Here is a 19262-nt window from a genome sequence, read left to right as displayed (position 1 = left end):
TGGTAACTAACTCTCAAGTTAAACTCGAAAACAATCAAATAAAAAGCTAGAAAAATTTTAGTTTTAACCAGTTAGGATACATCAGCATTTTATCTACCGGCATTTTATCTACCAAACATAGCACAAACAAATGGAAAAGTGTCAACAAACTGAAGTTAGCCAGAAAAAAAAATTCTCTTGAAAATCATAAATTTTGAAGAATCTTTTATGACAGATTTTTTTTGTCAAAAAATAAGCCCAATTAGAGAAAAGAGGAGTATCTTAAATTCCGCTGGGAAATTCATCTTATAATTTAGAAGTCATTCACAATCTTTCGCTTCATTTTCGCTTTCTTAATTCGAGATCTAAATTTTCCTTCCTTTTAGCAAATTTGAACTCATCAATCTAATGTCAAACCAACAAAAACCAAGTTCGAACGTGATCAAATTTTAAGAAATTTTCCTTTTAAAAACATCATAAAAATCTTAAATTCGCTTTACCACATTTATTGAGACTTGAAAGGTAGGACAACCAACTTTCATACAATTGTCTCGATTGGTCATAGATGAAGTTCATTTTGAGGAAAACATTCCAAGAAAGACAATTGCTAGCCATGATACAATATCTATAAAGCAGTAATGGGCAGACTTCAATTGAATCGAGTTGGTAAACTTACAACCAACAAAAAATCATACTTCGAGTAAAACGTTTATTGATAATGTCAACACGCTCAAAATTGGTCTGTCTAGGACAAGCCTGTTGAGATTTCGAGACCTCGGAGGAGATGAGTCCCGCGAAAAGAAGTGAATGGGAAAATATAGTACCCGGTTGCAATACGTTCACTAATCGCAAGCGTAACAACCATACAAAAAATAATTAGGGATGTCGCCGAGAGAAGAAAGCAGACTACCAAACAACCCAAAAACTAGCAAGTAGTTTAATTTAACTAGTTTCTCATTTGTTTTTGATCGCGCATACCTTGCTATTCTATCTGGAAAAGAAATCGATTCATGTATGGTGAATTGAAATTATCAACTTTGAGAGAAAAAATATCAAAATTTAGAAATTAATCCATAGCTTTAGCAGCTACTGTACACTAGTACAATACGATAGTAAGAATGAAATAAAAATTCAATTTAAATTCACTTCAATTCAATTTATTCAAAATGGAGCGAACAGAATAAGATTATGCATTTGTGAATCGCAATAAATTTATCGAACTATTTATATCTTTTTGATAATTATGACAAGTTAATTTGGGGGATTTGATCAATTCTGTTTATAGTTGACTACCAATTTCAATTCATTTGGGACCATGAGTAGAAGATTTTAGATACATTAAAGTCCGTTAGTACTACTATACTGTTTTTCCTTACAGCTTACACCAGTCGAATAGCAAATTTATAACAATGATACAATACAGCACGAAAAAGGAAGAATCTCGAAGTTTTTATGAGGTGAAGAAGCGATTTGATGAATTTTTCTTGGGAGGGGGACGAAAGCCAGAGTGGAGCTAGATGCACGTTCAGTCTTGAAAGAAAAGTCAACGTTTCAGCAGCGGTCTAAAACGATCTCTATCATTTAATAAATAATCTAATTTCCTAAATAAAACGTCTTCCTTTTTGTCTCTGTAATTTTATGGCGCGTTGAAATACAAAATTCAGTGTTGAAAATTGAGTGAAGTGGAGGAACTGATTATTTCGTGAGATGGGTACACTTCTCCAAATTAGGGACTCTTTTAGCTGCGATGGTGTCAAATCCACCCTCCCCAATTACGCCCGTACCTGCGCTTTTAATTAATTCAAACCTGTCTTAATTCTTTCAATATTTTTAATGCAGCGTATTCAGTTCAAAACAAACGCACACAAGAGTCAAACAGATAAGTTGCATGACTTGAACAAGAAAGCATCTTCAGTCAACCCTCTTTTGTCAATTTTGCCGGAATTAGCATACCCTTTCCAGCGTCCGGGTCAGCAGAGCAAGGGAGAGTTTTTAAATAAAGAGGAGGGAACGAAAGGGTATTTTGGCTTGTCCTTTTTACCCGGTGTGAGCTAGTAGGCATAGGAGAGATACTTGAGAAAAGGCTGCTGGGATAAATATAAATCGTCCGTTTAATTACATTCAAATTACACATTTTTCATTCTGGTTGGTTACTAGTTCCCATTAAGCTTGAAAAAAGCTGATTTTTTGTACTTTATCTACATGCGGACACTAATACGGTTCCATCGGCGCTGCTTTTAGAAGAACCATTGACAAAAATAAAATGGCTGAAATGCAAACTCTTTGTTTACCTTAGTTTTTGTTTCTAGTATGTATCATTTTTGCGATTCTGGCCTTCAACTGAAACTGTGACCTTTTTAACATGTCTGAATTGAAAATTATGTTCAAACTACTTATCACTAAATTAAACCAGTTTCCTTGGAAATTAAAATATGGAAAATAAACAGCAGCTAAAAATCTACTCAATTAAGCGGGAAACCAATAGAAAAAGTGATTAGCAGTTTGCAAAAACATCGCAATTGACTACAATGCAGGAAATTCAAAAATCTAAATGATTAAAGCCATAACAAACGAAACGACCTTTTCACATGTGACAAAATGGTAACGCTAAGCAATTGATTTCAAACACAAACTCAAAATTTGAAGTCAACTGTTTTGATTTTTAGTATTATAAAGAAAAAACTGAAACTTTTCGCTTGGCTTGCAAAAATCATCTGTTGACTTCAAAATGCGAAAAATTAAGAAAACTACATCACAGTTTTACAATTAATTCTTTGAAGTTGATGAGGCATAGCACTGTTTGAGTTCGTCTGAATTGCAAAGGGAATTCCGGTAAAAGTCTCCACCGGCTGCCTTCGTTTGCTTGGACACTTCGGATGTTGGGACTCATGGCGCTCGAAAGAATCCAAATTCAAAAAGCAAGCAAAGACACTCCGGCGCAACTGAGTCATCAACATACGCTGGAGGCAGTTTAAATTCGAGACTTTCATACCAAAAACATCGTCAACGTATCGAAAAAGAATATATAAACGAATGTTCGTTGACAAAATTTCAATGCGCTGTTTCGTGGAATGGAATTCATGTAATGCGCAACAAACAGTCAGTGGATAATAGTGGCGTAGAAATAAGGTATTACTTCTATAAAAACAACTATCAATTTTGAGCAAGAGTAAAAATTTTTTTAGTGCTACACCGAAACTCCCAGCACGCCAAAGGTACAAGGCTGAGAATAACTAAGTCTGGCCAAGTGTAACGCATCAGAACTAACTTGAGACAATCGTTTTCATCCCAACAATAACGTCTCGATTAAGAGATGAATGCTAAATAATTGACAAATTGCATGAAAATTGGTCGAATTCGAATTAAGAAATTTGTAAAAAGTATTTGTAAAATAGATCAAATTTGCATAATCGTCATTTCCGAAGCATTCACATATAATTAATTTCCGAATTACAATTCAATATCCATCTAATAGTCAACTCGCTCAATGAATCAGTCATCAAAACAGTCCAAGTAAGTGCAATAGTACTGATGAAAGTTTAGTCTGGGGTCCGGCAAACCAAGTTCAAAGCTAGAACCTAACCCGTTGACTCGTCCCAATAGAAAAAGTGAGCACTTAGTGCAATGCCCTTGAAGCGATCGAAATCGTGATGTTCGAGGCGGATCTCAGAAGAGCGAGAGTGATTTCGCAAGCGATTGATGAGTGACAGAATTAGTACAATAAGGCCATCTTGTCTGGACAGTGTGACTAGTCTACTACTGAAGGCAGAATAGAACTCAGACCGTAACTTCTGTTGACAGTGAATTAGAAACCAATTATAATGGACGTTTGCGACCACATTTCCTTTTCTCCAAGCTGCACGAAATCAAGCCTGGGTTGAATTTGTCGTTGCCGCAACACTCGCTGAGATGGATCCTTTCGATCCCGCTGAGTTATCTGCAGCGTTCAGTTCAACCTGCGAGGAGTTTGACACCGTTACCAATTCAGATGCAGATCTTTTGACCTCATTGTCACCGGCAAGCAGCGACACTTGGCCTTTGTTGGTTTCGTCGAAGCCTGTTTCAGAGGCTGTAGAAAATATAGTAGTCGTCGTGGTAGTAGTAGTAGTGTTATTTTCCCTCAGCGGTTCTGAGCCTTGATACGCTGTCGTCTGCTGTGGCTGTATGTTACTAACTGAGCTACTGTTAGGGTTATCTACATTAACATTTATGGATTCGGACGGCTGGGGGTTGTTGCTTGTGGCATTCGTAGCACCACTTAGTCTCGTATTCGGTCCCACGAAAGTTGCCGAGGATGCCGAAGTTGATGCGACGACTGTGTAGGACCCGGAACTAACCGAAGACACGTCTCCACTATCGGAATTGTTGCTCGTTCGGATTGCCGAGACGGTCGCATAGGAGGGGGGTTGAGGTGGGGGAGGACTGGTGATGGTGTAGGCGCCTATCTCCTGCGCGGGAGGCATGATGCTGACCGAGGATAGTGGCGGTCTCTGTTTCGATAGGGCACACTCCTTCACTACTGGATAGATGTCATTCGTGCTCGCTATTTTCTCCATGGTCGGAATTAATTCTAACAGTTCTCTATCGTCCATGTCATCAAACCAAGAGTTGACTGGAATCTGAAAGTATTCCATTCTTCAGAACAAATTCTTTTCAACCATGTAGTATAAAAAGTTTAAAAAATTGTTCAAGCAATTTGTCGATACAAAATTAATGCGCCAAAGGCTGTTTCACTCACCGCATTTTCTGGATGGAAAATGTAGGAAGCGGGAGAGTTGTCGATTATGATGACATCTTTCAGCTCGCGGCCTAATCGCCCCAAGTCCTAAGCAAACACATTACCAACTCAGTTCAAATTATATTGATTTACGAGAGGAAGCTATGCAATTATGGATAGTAAAATATACTAACTTTAACGTAATTTCCACGGTGATAGACGCACGAATCCCTGAATAGTCTAGCTCGAAATACTTCCCATTTGTCAAGCAGATCAGCCACCGGGTCCGCGTACTTTAAAAGAAAACACGTTTCTTAGCTCAGAAAACTTTCAGAGAACATCGTTTTGGAAACTTGATTTGGTAGATCCTTATAATGATTTGGGAGAGCACAAAAAAAAACAATTTGTTCGACCAAAAAATGATCAGCCAAATTGTCCGTTTTTGAAAATCTTTCCACCTCACGAAAATCCTAGACCCAACTCATATGAAGCCATTTAAGACTTTAATATAATTAAAATTAGATAACTCGAAAAACAACGAACTAACGCAGGTTCGGACCAAAGACTGTCTCGGGATAAAAACTTTCGAAAAATTTTGTGAACCTTTTTAGGTCAATCAAAGTTTTCGCCCATTTTGACCAAACTTTCTGCGCCGCAGGCAAATTTTTCCAAAAAAGAGGCCAAAAAGGGGTACACTTTCTGGAAAATTATTTTTTTTAGAAATAGGAAAAAAAATTAGAGTGAGTATGTAGCTCTTTGAATTTGTAAAACAATTCATGATGGACACTTTTTTGTTAAAATTAACCCAATTTGAGAAAACTGGATCAATAGGCAAATTTTATTTCGCTGTGAAATCTTAAAATTAAATTCCATTTTCAAAACTAGAAGTCGATCACGTTTTTCGTGACCTTTACACTTTCGCTATTCGATAATGCATTTTGCCTTCCTTTTAACGAAGGAAACGACTGAACATAGGAAATCAAATTCAAACAGCGAAAAATTGAATTTTCAATTTTTGTAACGGTTCGGTCATGAACTTCTCTTCTAAGCATTAACTCTTTCTTGACAAAATATTTGAAAATTTTGTTACAAAAACCTATCAGCCTGAAAAACAGAACAACTGGTCAGGTAATCATAAATTGTTTCCAATCTACGAGTTACGATAAATATTCAACAGTTACTTTTTTTCAATTGCAAATAACTGAGTGAGTTATGTGAGTGAAATGCACTGACCTTAGCGAGACTGGCGGTGAATAGGACACACTCGAACAGTTCCCCCATGCGCCGCAGGAACTCGTCCACGTGGGGTCTCTTCAGCACGTAGACCTGGTGCACCGTCAAGTCTATTTCGATCGGAACCACAAAGTCCGCGTTGTCAATCGGCTAAACAATTACTCGCATTACAGAAGGAAATATAGCCAACAGATGGTTGGAAAGGAGTCAATGAACAAAAAAAAAAACAGAAAACGAACTGAATTGTTTTTTATTGAAAAATTCAACTTTCGTATTTCAAATTAAAAAAATATATGACCTAAAAGCCCTTTGAATTTCCAGTAACATTTGTTTTTGGCATTTTTTGAGAAAACTATTTCAATTTGAACAAACTGGAGCATTAGGTGAAGTTTTTATTGCGGTGGAAAATATAAAACTAATTCCACTTTCGCAGCAAGAAATGGATCACCTTTTTTCGTGCCAGTTTCTCTTTCGTAACTGGAGTGCTGATACTGCTTACCTTTCATCAAAACATAGCCAATCGAAGATTGGAAAAGAGTACCGACCGGAAGTAAACAAAAAAATCACTGACTTTCTTGAAAAACTTTCGATATTCAAAGAAAAAAATAGATGCCCTTAAAGCTCTTTGAATTTCTAGAACAATTTATGATTGGCGCTTTTTTGATAGCATGAACCCAACTTGAGAAAACTGGATCAATAGGTAAAGTTTTCATTCCGCTTGAAAATCTTAAAAACAAATTCCGCTTTCGAATCTAGAAATCATTCACGTTTTTTCGCGCCATTTGCATGTTTGTATTTGGAGATTGCTATTTACGTCACTTTCAGCAGATCAATTTTAATTGAACTCAAAAAAAGCACTATACCTAAGTGCATGAATATTTTAAGACTTTTTCATGAAAAAAAAATCAGCAAGACTATATAAGAGTCTTCACGACGTTCATTACTCTTAATTAACTTGAACTGAACTCAAAAGGTGCACAAATAGCTAAGGGCATTTATAACACCATTAATATATATATGAATGCACTTTCTGTTGTTAAACCACTTTAAGGCTTTTCCTGAAAAAAAAAACGAAAAAAAAAAACATCACGACCTATATGAGAGCCTGAACTACGTTCATCGACTCATAATAAAAATACAAAAAATTTACGTATCCTTTTTTATGAGTCATTGCTTCTATGAGAAATACGTTTTTTAATGCTCTTTCAAAGTTTTAGACCTGATTCAGTCCAATAGGTGGACAAGATTACCAATGATCACAGAGAACCGGATCGATCAGAGCGCTCTGTGTCAACAGAAACCACACTTTTGTGTCAGGGTCACTTTCGCATTTAGAAACCACATCTTGACTGAGGATAGAAAAAGTTAGATGAGTAATAACCTTGAATGAGCTATGGACTAGTGTCTCGTCCAGGTCGATGACGACACACTTCTTGTTCCGATCCAGGGGGTTCTTGCAGGGCAGGAGAGAATGACCTCGATTCTAAACAGACGCAACCATACATAGGCACTGTCATTTGCGGCCTCTAGCATGTAGAAAAACGGGGTGCCTTCCTTGTTAATTAACTATTATGAACTAACATACAGTAGCAAATTTGATAAAAATCAAACGACGTAAATACAGAGGTCAGAAAATGTTTCTTAAACATCCGACCATTAGCCCAACCCCAACAAGTTTTCGAAATCATTCCCCTTGAAAAATTTTTGAGTAGAAAGCCATCCCAACAAAAGCTAGAAGCTTTTAAATCTAGATTTTAAAAGAATTGACTCACTGTGGCTGGCTGCTCCGCGGCAGTTGTGTTGGCCAGGGGAGCTACTGGGGGGTTGTTGTGCTCTGGCTTGGGCTTCTTACTCCTGATCTTCAGACAGCAGAAGAGAGAGCGGAAACAGCCTCCGCCTCCCGAGTGTCTTGAGCCACCACCGGCTGATCCACCCGCCGAGTCCTTGTCTTTCTTCTGGCCATTGACTCCAGCCGCCCCGTCGGTTCCAGAGACGAAATCTAAGAAGTTCCGGTTGACCAGATTAAACAGGGAAGAGCTAGTGCGCATCTTCTCGCACACATCTGCGACGCCACCGTACAATAACTCGTGCCCGTACTCGAATTATCACCAGGTAAAAAATTAACTAAGTTAATAAAAACTATTCGCACAAATCTCACATCTCAAAAATCCTAAAGCCTGAATCAAGTAGTACTCAAAAAAATATAAGGACAAAAAATGACAATAAACTAAAATCATTGTAATGGCAAACTTACAATACCAACAAGTTAAGCCTCTCAGATGACAAAAAAAAACAGATAGCTTTAAATATTCTGGCTCGAAAAAGTTACGCTTGTATCAAGTTGTGAAGAAAACTTTATGCTAGTAAACATAAGTAGAACAAAACACAATGAAGAAACGTTCAACGAGCTCTAAAACGTTGTGTGTTAGTTAGCTCATAAAAACACTTACTGATGTTTGTCAATCAGTTGGAATATATATTTTTTCTACGAATAAGTCCAACCAACATTTAAAATTTGCAGTACGGTTTAGTTTAATTTTAGGTACGAATTGTTTAATTTAAGCCCAGCGCAAATATTATGATGTAAACTGACAGCCAAAAGTTTGCGACGATTTCAAACCTCTTCTATATAATGCAAAGATAAAAAACTAATAGGCGCTTATATGTTCGACATGAATTCAACTTTCTCATGATGAAGTAATAGCCCAGATTTCAATCTTACAAGCGTTCAGCATCATTCCACTATGTGTCTTTTTTGAGTCACAAAAAACTGATAACACATTTGAAAACACTGCTTTTTAGCCCCAAAAGCGTAGAATTTTAGCCCCAAAAACAAGAATAGCCAGTTACTGTGCAAGTAACACACTGTTCCGACCATAGTCTTAAAAAACAAAAACTTTTTCCCTTCAAATTAGTATAGTTTTTTCATCGTGGTGTGATAAAAGGATCTGAACGAAAAATTACAACAAGGCATATTCGACAGTAATGGTAAAACAGCCAAACTGGACAACAGTTTTTGAAGAAAAATGACAAGAAAAACAAAACAAAAATCATTAAAAAGAAAAAAAAATTTCCGGTTTTATTGCAGGAAATTTTCGAAGTTCTTGATTTTCAAAATGGCGTTAGTGAAACTCCAAAACAAACTAAAATCACTCGAGAAAAAAGCGGCCTAAATTAAGCGTAAATAGGCACGCTCACTCGCTCGAAGTAAGACGAAAAATCGACACGGGAGAAAATTGTTGGAAACTTTTCAAGGTCGTTTGAATCACGACTGAAAGGGCTTTAAAATGCTATATCAATCAACTCATTCCGATGATTATTAGTGATACCCGATTTTGCATGGAAAACAAAAACTAAAACCCACCCGAATACACAGTTTTTCAAACGGTCGGAATAACAAGTAATGCACAGAGAAGAAGCAGAGCTTCGAGACACAAGCAAGGCAACAAAATCATAACATTGCAAGCTAGTGAATGAAAATCAAGACAGAAAGTCTCACAATTCAACTTTTTCCAGTAAAAAAAAAACAAACAATTTCAAAAGTTTTTCAAAACCTCTTTATTTTCGATGTTCGACCGTAGAGTTTGCCTCCTTTTTCTCTCCTTTAACAAAGGAAATGAATTGAACTTTAGGCTTGAATAATTTAAAAACTTTTCCTGAGAACAAAAATCATCATGCGCTATATAAAAGTTATCACTACGTTCATCGACTCTTAACATAATCCGTCCGGTATTCGAACTACAAACCGTAGGGTGCAACGACACCAGCATAACCACGAGACTAAGTGAGAAGGCGAATATAATATGTTAAGGTTCAAAAACAAAGCACGTTTAACTTTTTACAGATTTGTATGAAAAGTTATTTTAAGAAAAATCTAGTACCCGCTTACAAGTCACTTGCTTTTGCGAGCGAAACCATTTTAAAGAATTGTGAACTTCAACAATCTTCTATTTTTGAAAACTTATAATTGAGAAAACTGGATCAATATAAAAAAAACACAAGAAACACTTTCGAACTGAACCCTTTTTTGATTGGCGAATTTGATTCTTGCTTCCAAAAAATCAAAATTCAAGCCACCAAAATGAAAACAAATGAACATACTAAAAGTGAACTTTAATTCACCTAAAAATGTCTTTCGCTATGATTATGATGACCAATTATGAAAAATAAATGAATATGATTACCAGCAAATGAAAAGACAAATAAACACTTTAAATGTTTTTTTTTGTAAAAGCTAGAAAAATTGCAAAAAAGGACAAAAAAATCGTACAACAAAACCACCTGCACGATTAGGAAACTTTAAAAAGAGCTTTCAAAATGCTGCGGGACCCAAGTCGACAAAAATTAGCAGACACGAAAGTCTATAGAATATTCGAAAATGTTCAGTTTCGACAAAAAAAACAGGCCCCGACTGAAGTCGAACAACTGGGATTGGTCATCTCAAGCATGGGTGTTGCTGCTGCGCTAAATGCACTGAAAACTCCTTGAATTCATAAAGAAAACAACTTTTAAGCATTTTAAACGAACATGAAAAAAATTAAAAAATTGCAAAAAAAACAGTCAAAACTTCTTGAAACTCAATTACTTGCCCTAAACCTGAATTCGAGTAAAACATTACCACATTTTAGGCAAATTTGATGCTGCGGTAACTAATCCGGCGCACTGGTGGTTTTTGTGAACAAGCCTCCCTGAGAAAATTTTTGTTCAAATACTGGGGCATCTACCTAGACGAAGGAAATTTGGGTAATTGACATCGGGAAGGACTTATAAGATCATTTAGCGTCAATCTATCGATTCATTTTTAATTTTTACTACAAAAACCATGTTTTTAAAATTAGGGCTAACAACTATGGTGGTTTTTGTGTTCATTTTTGGACATGAAAAAGGTGTTTTGTCTACCATGAAAAACTGTTTCATCGTATTCTCCTGCCCATTTCCTGTCCACATTTTCAAAAGCAAGCAGGTAAACAGGAAATTCCACAAAAATTTTTTGACGCGTAGACAATTTTCCAACAACACGCGCGTACAAAAAACAGGTCCTGTCCGGATTCGAACCATTGACATTTGCCTTTATAGGTTTATAGGCAGGTGCGTTACCTCTTCGCCACATGCGCGAACTAACGTCTCACTTTTGATTTCATGTGAAGCTAAGATAAAAATGATTCAAGTGGTTCTAATAATCCTAAAAAACGTATATTCCGGTTTGATAACGCTTGCTAATCGCAAGCGTAATAGCATTCATGAGCCTGAAACCCTTGTTCCAATTTGATATCTCTTCCTAATCACAAGCGTTAAAACATGATTTCAAATCTTTCATGGCAGCTCAAATTAAATCCAAAATTGTGTCAATGTGATACATCACTGGACACCATCTGAAGTGTATACCGGTATCTGATTTTGCATTGAGGAAAAACACCAAGAAAAACGCTCTTACCACGATCAGCGTGCGGAAAAAAATTCACAGGAAGTGATTCAGTAGAAAAAACTTTTAACAACATGGAGCTGATTGCTTGTAACGAGCAAAACCATTATATCGAGCCGATTTTTCAGACAAGTTTAGGACAGTCAGAATTTTGAAAAAAAAAGAGGATCAGCCAATTTTGTACTTAAAATTTCGTTTTTCATTTTTGTATTCTTTCGTGTGAATGTTTACCAAGAGCATGATCCAGAGATTGAATTTTGTTTGCATTGAAAATCAACACATCGCAAGCATAGCATGGCTAGCTAGCTGGCAAAACGAGACACGAGCCACTAACTCGGAAACAAACACGTTTTGACAAAATTGAGTAAGTATCTCGAATGAAGTATATGTTACAGTATTAAACTAGCGTTGAAACAAAATTAAGGCGGTAAATAAGCCAACAATAATAAGGCGGCCTTTTGTGACAAAATATAACAGCTACCTTTTCAAATCCCCCGCGCAAATTCAAGAATTTTTTCGCCCTTCACAGGACACAATAGGAAGCGATTAAGTCGACATAACATACGCCGACACCTTTAACGCCGAATTAACCGTTAAAATAGAAAACAACTAATAAATGGTAATTATGCAAAATCGGAGTTGCTAACTTGATTTGAATAAATTATTAAACTAAAATTCGAATGGAACGCCTATTTAAAACGAAATGTTAAAAAAACTACTGTTAAATATCGATTTTTTTTTTTTGAAAAAATCAACTTTCAAATTTCCAAGAACAAATTATATGCCCTTGAAGCTTTTTGAATTTCTAGACCAATTTATGATTGAACTTTTTTGTGATAACAGTTAATCCAATTTGAGGATTTTTTATATTTAGTTGGAAAATTTCATAATTAAAATCCATTTTCACAATTAAAATCGATAAGGTTTTTGCTGTTCGATAGTGAAGTTTACCTTCCACTTAAAAAAGGAAATGAACTGACTTAAAAAGAAATCGTAAGTCAAACCGCGAAAAAAATTGAGCCTGAATAATACCGACTATTGTCGAGACGTTCAAAACAAAAAGTGAGCACCTCGCATGCAAACCCGGCTTTCTTTTGAACATTTGAAAAAGAACTGAATTTAAAACACGGAAGCGAAGCTAAACTTTGCACAACTTGCGATACAAAACAAAACGCCAAAAATCAAAAGGACAGTGTATCTCAGAGGAAAATAAAAAACCTTAAATAAAATCTGTTGAAAAACAATGGCCTAAAAATTAGGAAACTTTTTTTTCGCAAAAATCAACGAGCTGAAATATCAGAAGGATTTGGCCTACACAAACTGCATTCATTTCTTTCTCATGATAAAAAAATTGGTCAAACAATCGAAATCTAAAAGCTCCTAAATGTACTTAAAAACTTTGCTTGCAACCAAACAATCAAATATTCGTAGACAAAACTGCTATATTCATTGCAACAATTCGTAGATATAACAATAATCAAGTCAAAATTGAAAAAAAATTGTTCAAAACTTAAATGAAATTTTTCCGAAACAAATTTTGACACTTGAAAAAATATATTATGCCATCAACTTGAATCAATTTAATAGCAATAGAAAATTGCTCAATTCTAAAACACAAGTAAATTAAAACTAAAACTAATTCCCCACATTTTTTATATTAGGAAAAAAAAACAAATCAGAAACCTTGCAGCCAATAAAAACTGAAACTTTGTAAAAAATTATTATCAAAAACTTTCTTTTCTAACAGAAAGTTTTGGCGAGTATATAAACTAGGAAACCATGCACTATAAATACTTGAAACCATGAACTGTAAATACCATGAACTATAAATACTAAGCCGATAAAAATTGGGACGAAATCTTTGAAATTACTCAAAAATAGTTCACTCAGCCGAAAACATTTGGGCAGAATGAATATTTAAGCAAAAGAAAAAAAACAAAAAAAATACAATCGAAGTCAATGGTAAAAAAAAACAAGCATCAGAAGTAAATTAAAACGCTTAAAGCTTAAAACAATTACAGCAAATAAATAACAATGCTGCAACTAAGACAGACAAAAAGCCGACAAATTTATTGAAACGAGAAATTTCCCATTTAGAAAAAACACAGTATCCCGCCAGATTCGAACCCAGTACCTTTGCCGTCCCAGGGAGTATTCGTTACCTTCAGGGCCGAAACAGCGAAAAAAATTTGACGTGCGGTAAAGATAGAGAATTTAACCCCCCATATCTGGCACCGCTGTTTCTCGCGCCGCTTTACTCAGGCTTTTCAGGTGTTCACGAGCAGCTTTGTCGGCACACTTTTGCAGTTCTTTTTAACTCGGTTGACTACCTTAATGGTTTTTCGAGATGATAAATTCTCTTCCGGTTATCTCCCTGACTAGACATGATGTTTGTTGAAGGCACCTTGGAACGCAGGGACATGCTGGTCCGAAGCGCGCCTGATCCCGAGACGACCTAGTTTCAGCGGCAATGAGGCCTGCAGCCAGGTCATATCTGACAAGGAAGCACCAATGAGCAGGGAGGAAGCGTTTCTCAAACTATTGTCAAAAATTTTGAGGACGTCGTATAATTCGTCAATCGGATCAGAACCTCTGAGGGAGTAAATTATCCGCCCTTTTCTGGATACACTTAGCAGTAAAACTGGCGCTACTTATCAGGGCTTCCAGGAGACACTTGGTAGGCTACACGGGATCTCATCAGGGAGTAGCGATAGAGCATTGTTCGCAAAGACCTCACATTTGTCCAACCTTATCTCTAAATCTATTTTGAGGCTTCGTCGGTGACAATCGGCAGTGCCTGTATCAGAGATGTTTCACTCCGGCAAGAAGGCCATCATCGACATACCAACTGTTATGAGAGAGGGAAGGAATATCCGCATTCAACTGTTCAATGAGCGGATGGAGAGCTATGGCGAAAAGAAAGGGGCCTAATGGGTCATCTTGAACTACGCACTCACTCGAGTGGAGTTACAAGACTCGGTGAAGGCACAGATACCGGGCAGTCTTATTCTGACCTCCTCCATTATCTTAGAAGCAATGCGCACGAAATGCGGGTGCTTTGCCAGCGGCGAGAAGGATGACCAGAGACGTAAGGGTGGTTGTCACTGCTGTTGCATTGCCAGGAGGAGGCAAGAGATGACGTTTGAGCAATTCTCTGGAAACCAGCGGGCTGCGCCTGATGAAGTGCCCAAGGAAAAGACGACTGAGCGGACAAAACAGCTTTGTTGTCAAAATGGTAAGCTGGCAGTAACTCCTCTTCACAAGTTGGTTTCATTGAGGCCGGGTGGAGCTCTTTTAACTTATTGAAGGTTGACACCATGGCAGCTGCTTGACCCTTCGATACTAGGGCTTTCGCAGCGCTAATATTAGGCTTAAAATCGGTTTTTCTTAAAACTCGATTTCAGTAGCTTCCAGCCATAGCTTGTAATGATCGCCATCTCGCAAACCTTCGCCTGATTTTCGTAGTAAAATTTGCTTGATGGACACGACAGTCATGTTCTGGCGCTACCAGAACGGTTTTTGATAGCATATTGAACCGGATCACAGGAACGAATTACCGGCCTCCATTAAGATAGCCCATTCATTTCGAAGGGAGATAGGCACTTAACGGACGGTAGGGATCCGGCTTTTCAGCACTTCTTGCAGGGACGGCAGGCAATTTCCAGTTGCTGGCGGTGTGACTGCTGGCATATCGCCAGGTTGATTGTGCAGTGTGCAACCCAAGTCGAGCATAGCATGTTAGCCCGGAAGTGGCCGCAACTTCCTCGGCAACATTGGGCGTTGGTTGTGCTCTGGTGCAAGATTTGCAGTAGAAGTCTCTATTTCAACGTCGTGTAGATTCTATGCCACTACACAACGAATGCAACCAACCGCAATCGGCCGTATGACACCACACTGATCAATGAAACTTCAGAATAGCTTTGTTTTGAGGAGAATAAGCAGTGAGGGCTAATGGGAAAGTTTGTGCTTAAGTGCGGGAAAGTTTTGCTTCGATGTTGGATACGGAGAAGATATACAATGACAACGAGAAGTGCCAACACCGTGGAACTGTGAGGGACTTCCTCCGCTTGATACCACCTTGATGTCTGTTGGCAGCGTGTAGCTAGCTAGCTATTTGCAAGTTGAGATCAAAGCATGCTATTTATAAGGACAACGTGGAGGGTGGATCTTCACTGAAGGTCTCCAAAAATGGACCCCAATTTACACCAAAAACGGACCCGAAAACGCCCCTCCTAATCAGTTAAGATTTTTGAAAGCACAAATTTAGCAGCTGCTTTGTCTCCATTTTCGTTTCCACTCGCTCGAAATTGAATGGAACTTGTGAAAACCAAAAAAAAAAATATTTTTAAATTTTTAATTTCATTGGAATCATGGCTGAAAGGGCTTTAACATGATATACCACTGGGCCCAATCCAATAATTGTTTGTACCCAATTTTCCGCAGAAAACGAAAAGAAACACACGCCCGAAGACAAACTTCCTCTTTTCAATGCTCGAGACAAAGATACGATGCCTTATTATTTACCTGTATTGTCGGTTTGCGAATGATTTTTACTCTCTGCTGGAATAACCTGCTCATTCGGGTTCACTTGGGTTATGATGGCGGAAGGATCACTCATTAGACTAACTTTGACCATTAAAAATAACTTAAACTAGTTTTCATTTTCTGATACGAAAAATAAAGCTTTTGAAGCAATAGGGTCCCATATAGTCAGTGAAACTAGTCGCTGCATTCAACACCTGAAAAAATATAACACTAATTTAACAAAATTACATCTTTTTGTAAGGGCAGTAGAACCACACGCAAACTTAGATCAAAATAACTGGTTTCTGTGCAAGTGGCACTGAACATCATGGCTAGTGTTGCTTAAGCTACACACATTTCGCAACTCTTTAATTTGAAGGCATATTTCACCGCTCTTTAATTAAGTGGAGCATTTCGCTCGTAATGACCAATACGCCAAATATCGTAATGAATGTGGTTTGGGGAAATTTAGTAGGGGCGAAATCTGCCAATCGGTGATCTGAACGCTCATCCTCCTTCCTGGCACTCGAGTTATCATACACGCGTATATATAGTACCAATTGTCGCGTAATATCACATTATTACGGACAACATAAAAAATTCTAGGCAAAAGATCTACTTGCTAAAAATATCAATCTGATCATTTGATTTGCCCCTGGTCCATAAAAAAACTTTGGGTACTCGTTTCAAAGTATTTAAATCCTCTGGTCAGGTAAATATCCCTATGGTCCCATATAAAAGCCAGACATGAAACTAATATAAATTGTTTTTGCTAAATTAATTCAGCCATTGGAATTGGATCACGTATTTGTCAATGGGATATTCTTCTTTGACCGAGTCAAATTTCTGTCATAGCAAAAAAGAGGTTAGGCCGATTGATTTCTTATTTATGATAGTTTGTTATTTTTGTAATTTCTTTGTTTTGCCCGTGACTTCATCTTTATAATAATTCCAGTTAGCAGAAAACTTTAGTAAGTAGGACACATGAAGAAATGTTTACAAATTTTGTCTTTCTTTTCGTCCAATGGAAAGAAAGTTTCAAGTGCTGTATCGCTACAACAGTTATACACGAGCTTTATGAATGGGTCTCACCTTAAATGGCGGGACTAAACAAGTTCGAGTAGGAACAACTGGACAGTTAAACAAACTCCGATCAGTACAGTCTGAAAATCCAATACAAAAAAGAACTAAAACAGCAACAGCAACATAACGGCGACAGAAATTGATAAAGACCCAATTCTTTAAAAAAAAGTAAGGTAATTCAGAAACAAGGGTTAAGAGCGTTCTTTGACACAAGGGGCAAAAAGATAAGATCGAAAGAAACTTCAGATCGAAAGCATCGAGTTTCTTTGTTCCAGAGTCATCTGGCTGGAATCTCTTCTGATTGTTTTAGTATTTTGTTACTATGTGTTGGGATTTTGTGATTTGCTTTATGTCAAACTTCATGTTTTTAAGTGCTGATGATGGCTGTATAGCCGAAAGTACTCCGAAATAAACAAGTTTAATTATCTTGTTTTTCACATTGATGAAAAAGTAGTTGCTCTTTATCAAGGTTGTTATCATGGGAACTTTTCAAAAAGTTATTAACTGGGTACGGACACTGGATTTTTTGGCCGAAGTATCAGAAGTCACTGCGCAAAGTCAGAGCTGCTGTGTCTCGCAAGAAGCTTCTTGAGAACTGCCTGAAGAACGACGTGATACCCAGCTCTCTTAATTTTAGAGTTCCGGAGAATGGCTGCTTTGAACGCGCATTGGTACAAAATTTCCAGCTGAGGTTTCTGAGAACAGAACTGACCGAGACCATCAAGCAGCTGTCTCCGAAAGAAGACAACCTAAAAGTCAAGCGCGCTGCTTTTTCATCACGATTGATTGAGACCTCGGAGAGTCCGCGTGTTTTTACACAAGACAGTTTGTGCCAGTCGGTCATATCTGGAAGTTTGACCTTGAGGGACACGAGAATACGGGATTTTGGAGTGAAATTTTAATTTTCAAAATTTCGAATGGAGCCTGTCATGCTCAGTTTTCTCGCACCAACTGAAAACAAAAAGTGAAAAATCAGAACGACCGAATTTGCAATTGCGGGAAAACACTTAAGAAAACAGCAGGAAATTGCTATTCTCAATTTCCAGATACAAAATAATACACGAGTAGAGCCGTCTTGTCCTGAAATAGGAAGAGAGATAATCACGAGAAGAGAGAATAACCATTCGAACCGAACCAGAGTGAACCTTCAACGGTCAAGTTGGACAGCTTGGGTGTCCCAATGGTTCAGACAAAAACTCCAATTCTAGAGTCAAAACTTATTTCTGTTATCAAAACTGATTAGTATTGAACTTATCTAGTTATCTTATTTAATTCTCGAGTTGCTTATCAATTTAATTACTCCCTGTGCTTGAGTGCATCAACAAGTGAGTGCCTAATTTAATTTTCTCGAGAGTGTTTTATGATTGTTATGTTGAGATAGGGCGAGTTTTAGGTTGATTCATCTGAAATGGATCAAAGTTCCACTGTCCAATAAAAAAGTAACTTAACGGATTGTTCCGACCCTGTTTTTAACGGCGTTCGTGTATTTTGGGTATTTTGAGACCTAAGTATGGGAACGTTCTTATTTTCTAGAGTGGAGGGATGTTTTGGTAGTAGCCTTTAAGCTGTAACGGGTTCTAGTCTCATGTCGCAAGCGAACCGAATTGGCTCCGACCGTTCTTGAGGTAGAAAAACACAAGAGATAGTGTCCCTGACTCTTGAGCCAATGGTTATAGGGCCTATTTTTCTTAAGCCTCATATGTGACCGAAGTAGGCGACTGTTACATAGTGTTTTTATGGCGCTCCTGGGTGTTTTTACGACATCATGACTACGGAGTCGAACCCACTTGACACAGCTCCGGGCTGCATGCCCATTCTAGAGTACCGGTGGTACGGTTCAGCGGGAACGTGTAAACCTTCCGGTTGTACCGTGATAGCTTTTTAAGAAAACTTGAGAAAATTTCCTGGTACGCTCTCCGAACGAGGCCTAGCTAACCGAGTAAGGGTGGGGGGGGGTAACTAGGGGGACAAAAACACAAGCAAAAAGACAAAAAGCGAAACAAAAACAAGAAAAAAACATAGAAAAAGGAACAAAAACCATAAAACGAAAAGACAGTGACTTTGATACCGGATCATTTGGATCAAACTTTTATATGAATTAAATAGTATACCCATACTGTTTTATAAGACCGATCGTTTCGATCAATCTAGCAATTTAAACCAGTGACTTCAATAAGGTGCCCGAGTGGGGGGCGTTGCTAAGGGTTTTCAGATAGATTGCAACCTAGCCGGACCACTAGGAGACTTGACTGGAAGAGGTGACCAGCCGAGTGGGAAAGTGGTTCACCAGGATCGAACTGGACC

At 37.7% G+C, this 19262-nt stretch overlaps 1 protein-coding gene across 1 annotated transcript; it reads right to left on the bottom strand.

The window, feature by feature from the left end:
• Positions 1-982: 982 nt before the first annotated feature.
• On the bottom strand, positions 983-16086 carry LOC134838954 (uncharacterized). The gene is made up of 7 exons (XM_063854325.1): positions 15876-16086; positions 7702-7928; positions 7311-7412; positions 5930-6079; positions 4891-4989; positions 4718-4804; positions 983-4598 (listed from the first exon to the last, which is right to left on the bottom strand). The coding sequence occupies exons 1-7, from the start codon at positions 15985-15987 to the stop codon at positions 3846-3848; spliced, it is 1530 nt and encodes a 509-aa protein (XP_063710395.1). The 5' UTR covers positions 15988-16086; the 3' UTR covers positions 983-3845.
• Between the last annotated feature and the right edge of the window lie 3176 nt (positions 16087-19262).

This window comes from Symsagittifera roscoffensis, chromosome 2, assembly GCF_963678635.1.
Source record: "Symsagittifera roscoffensis chromosome 2, txSymRosc1.1, whole genome shotgun sequence".
NCBI lineage: Eukaryota > Metazoa > Xenacoelomorpha > Acoela > Convolutidae > Symsagittifera > Symsagittifera roscoffensis.
The sequence above is the reverse complement of the archived record's forward strand: the minus strand, read 5'-3'. Positions and strand labels throughout refer to the sequence as shown.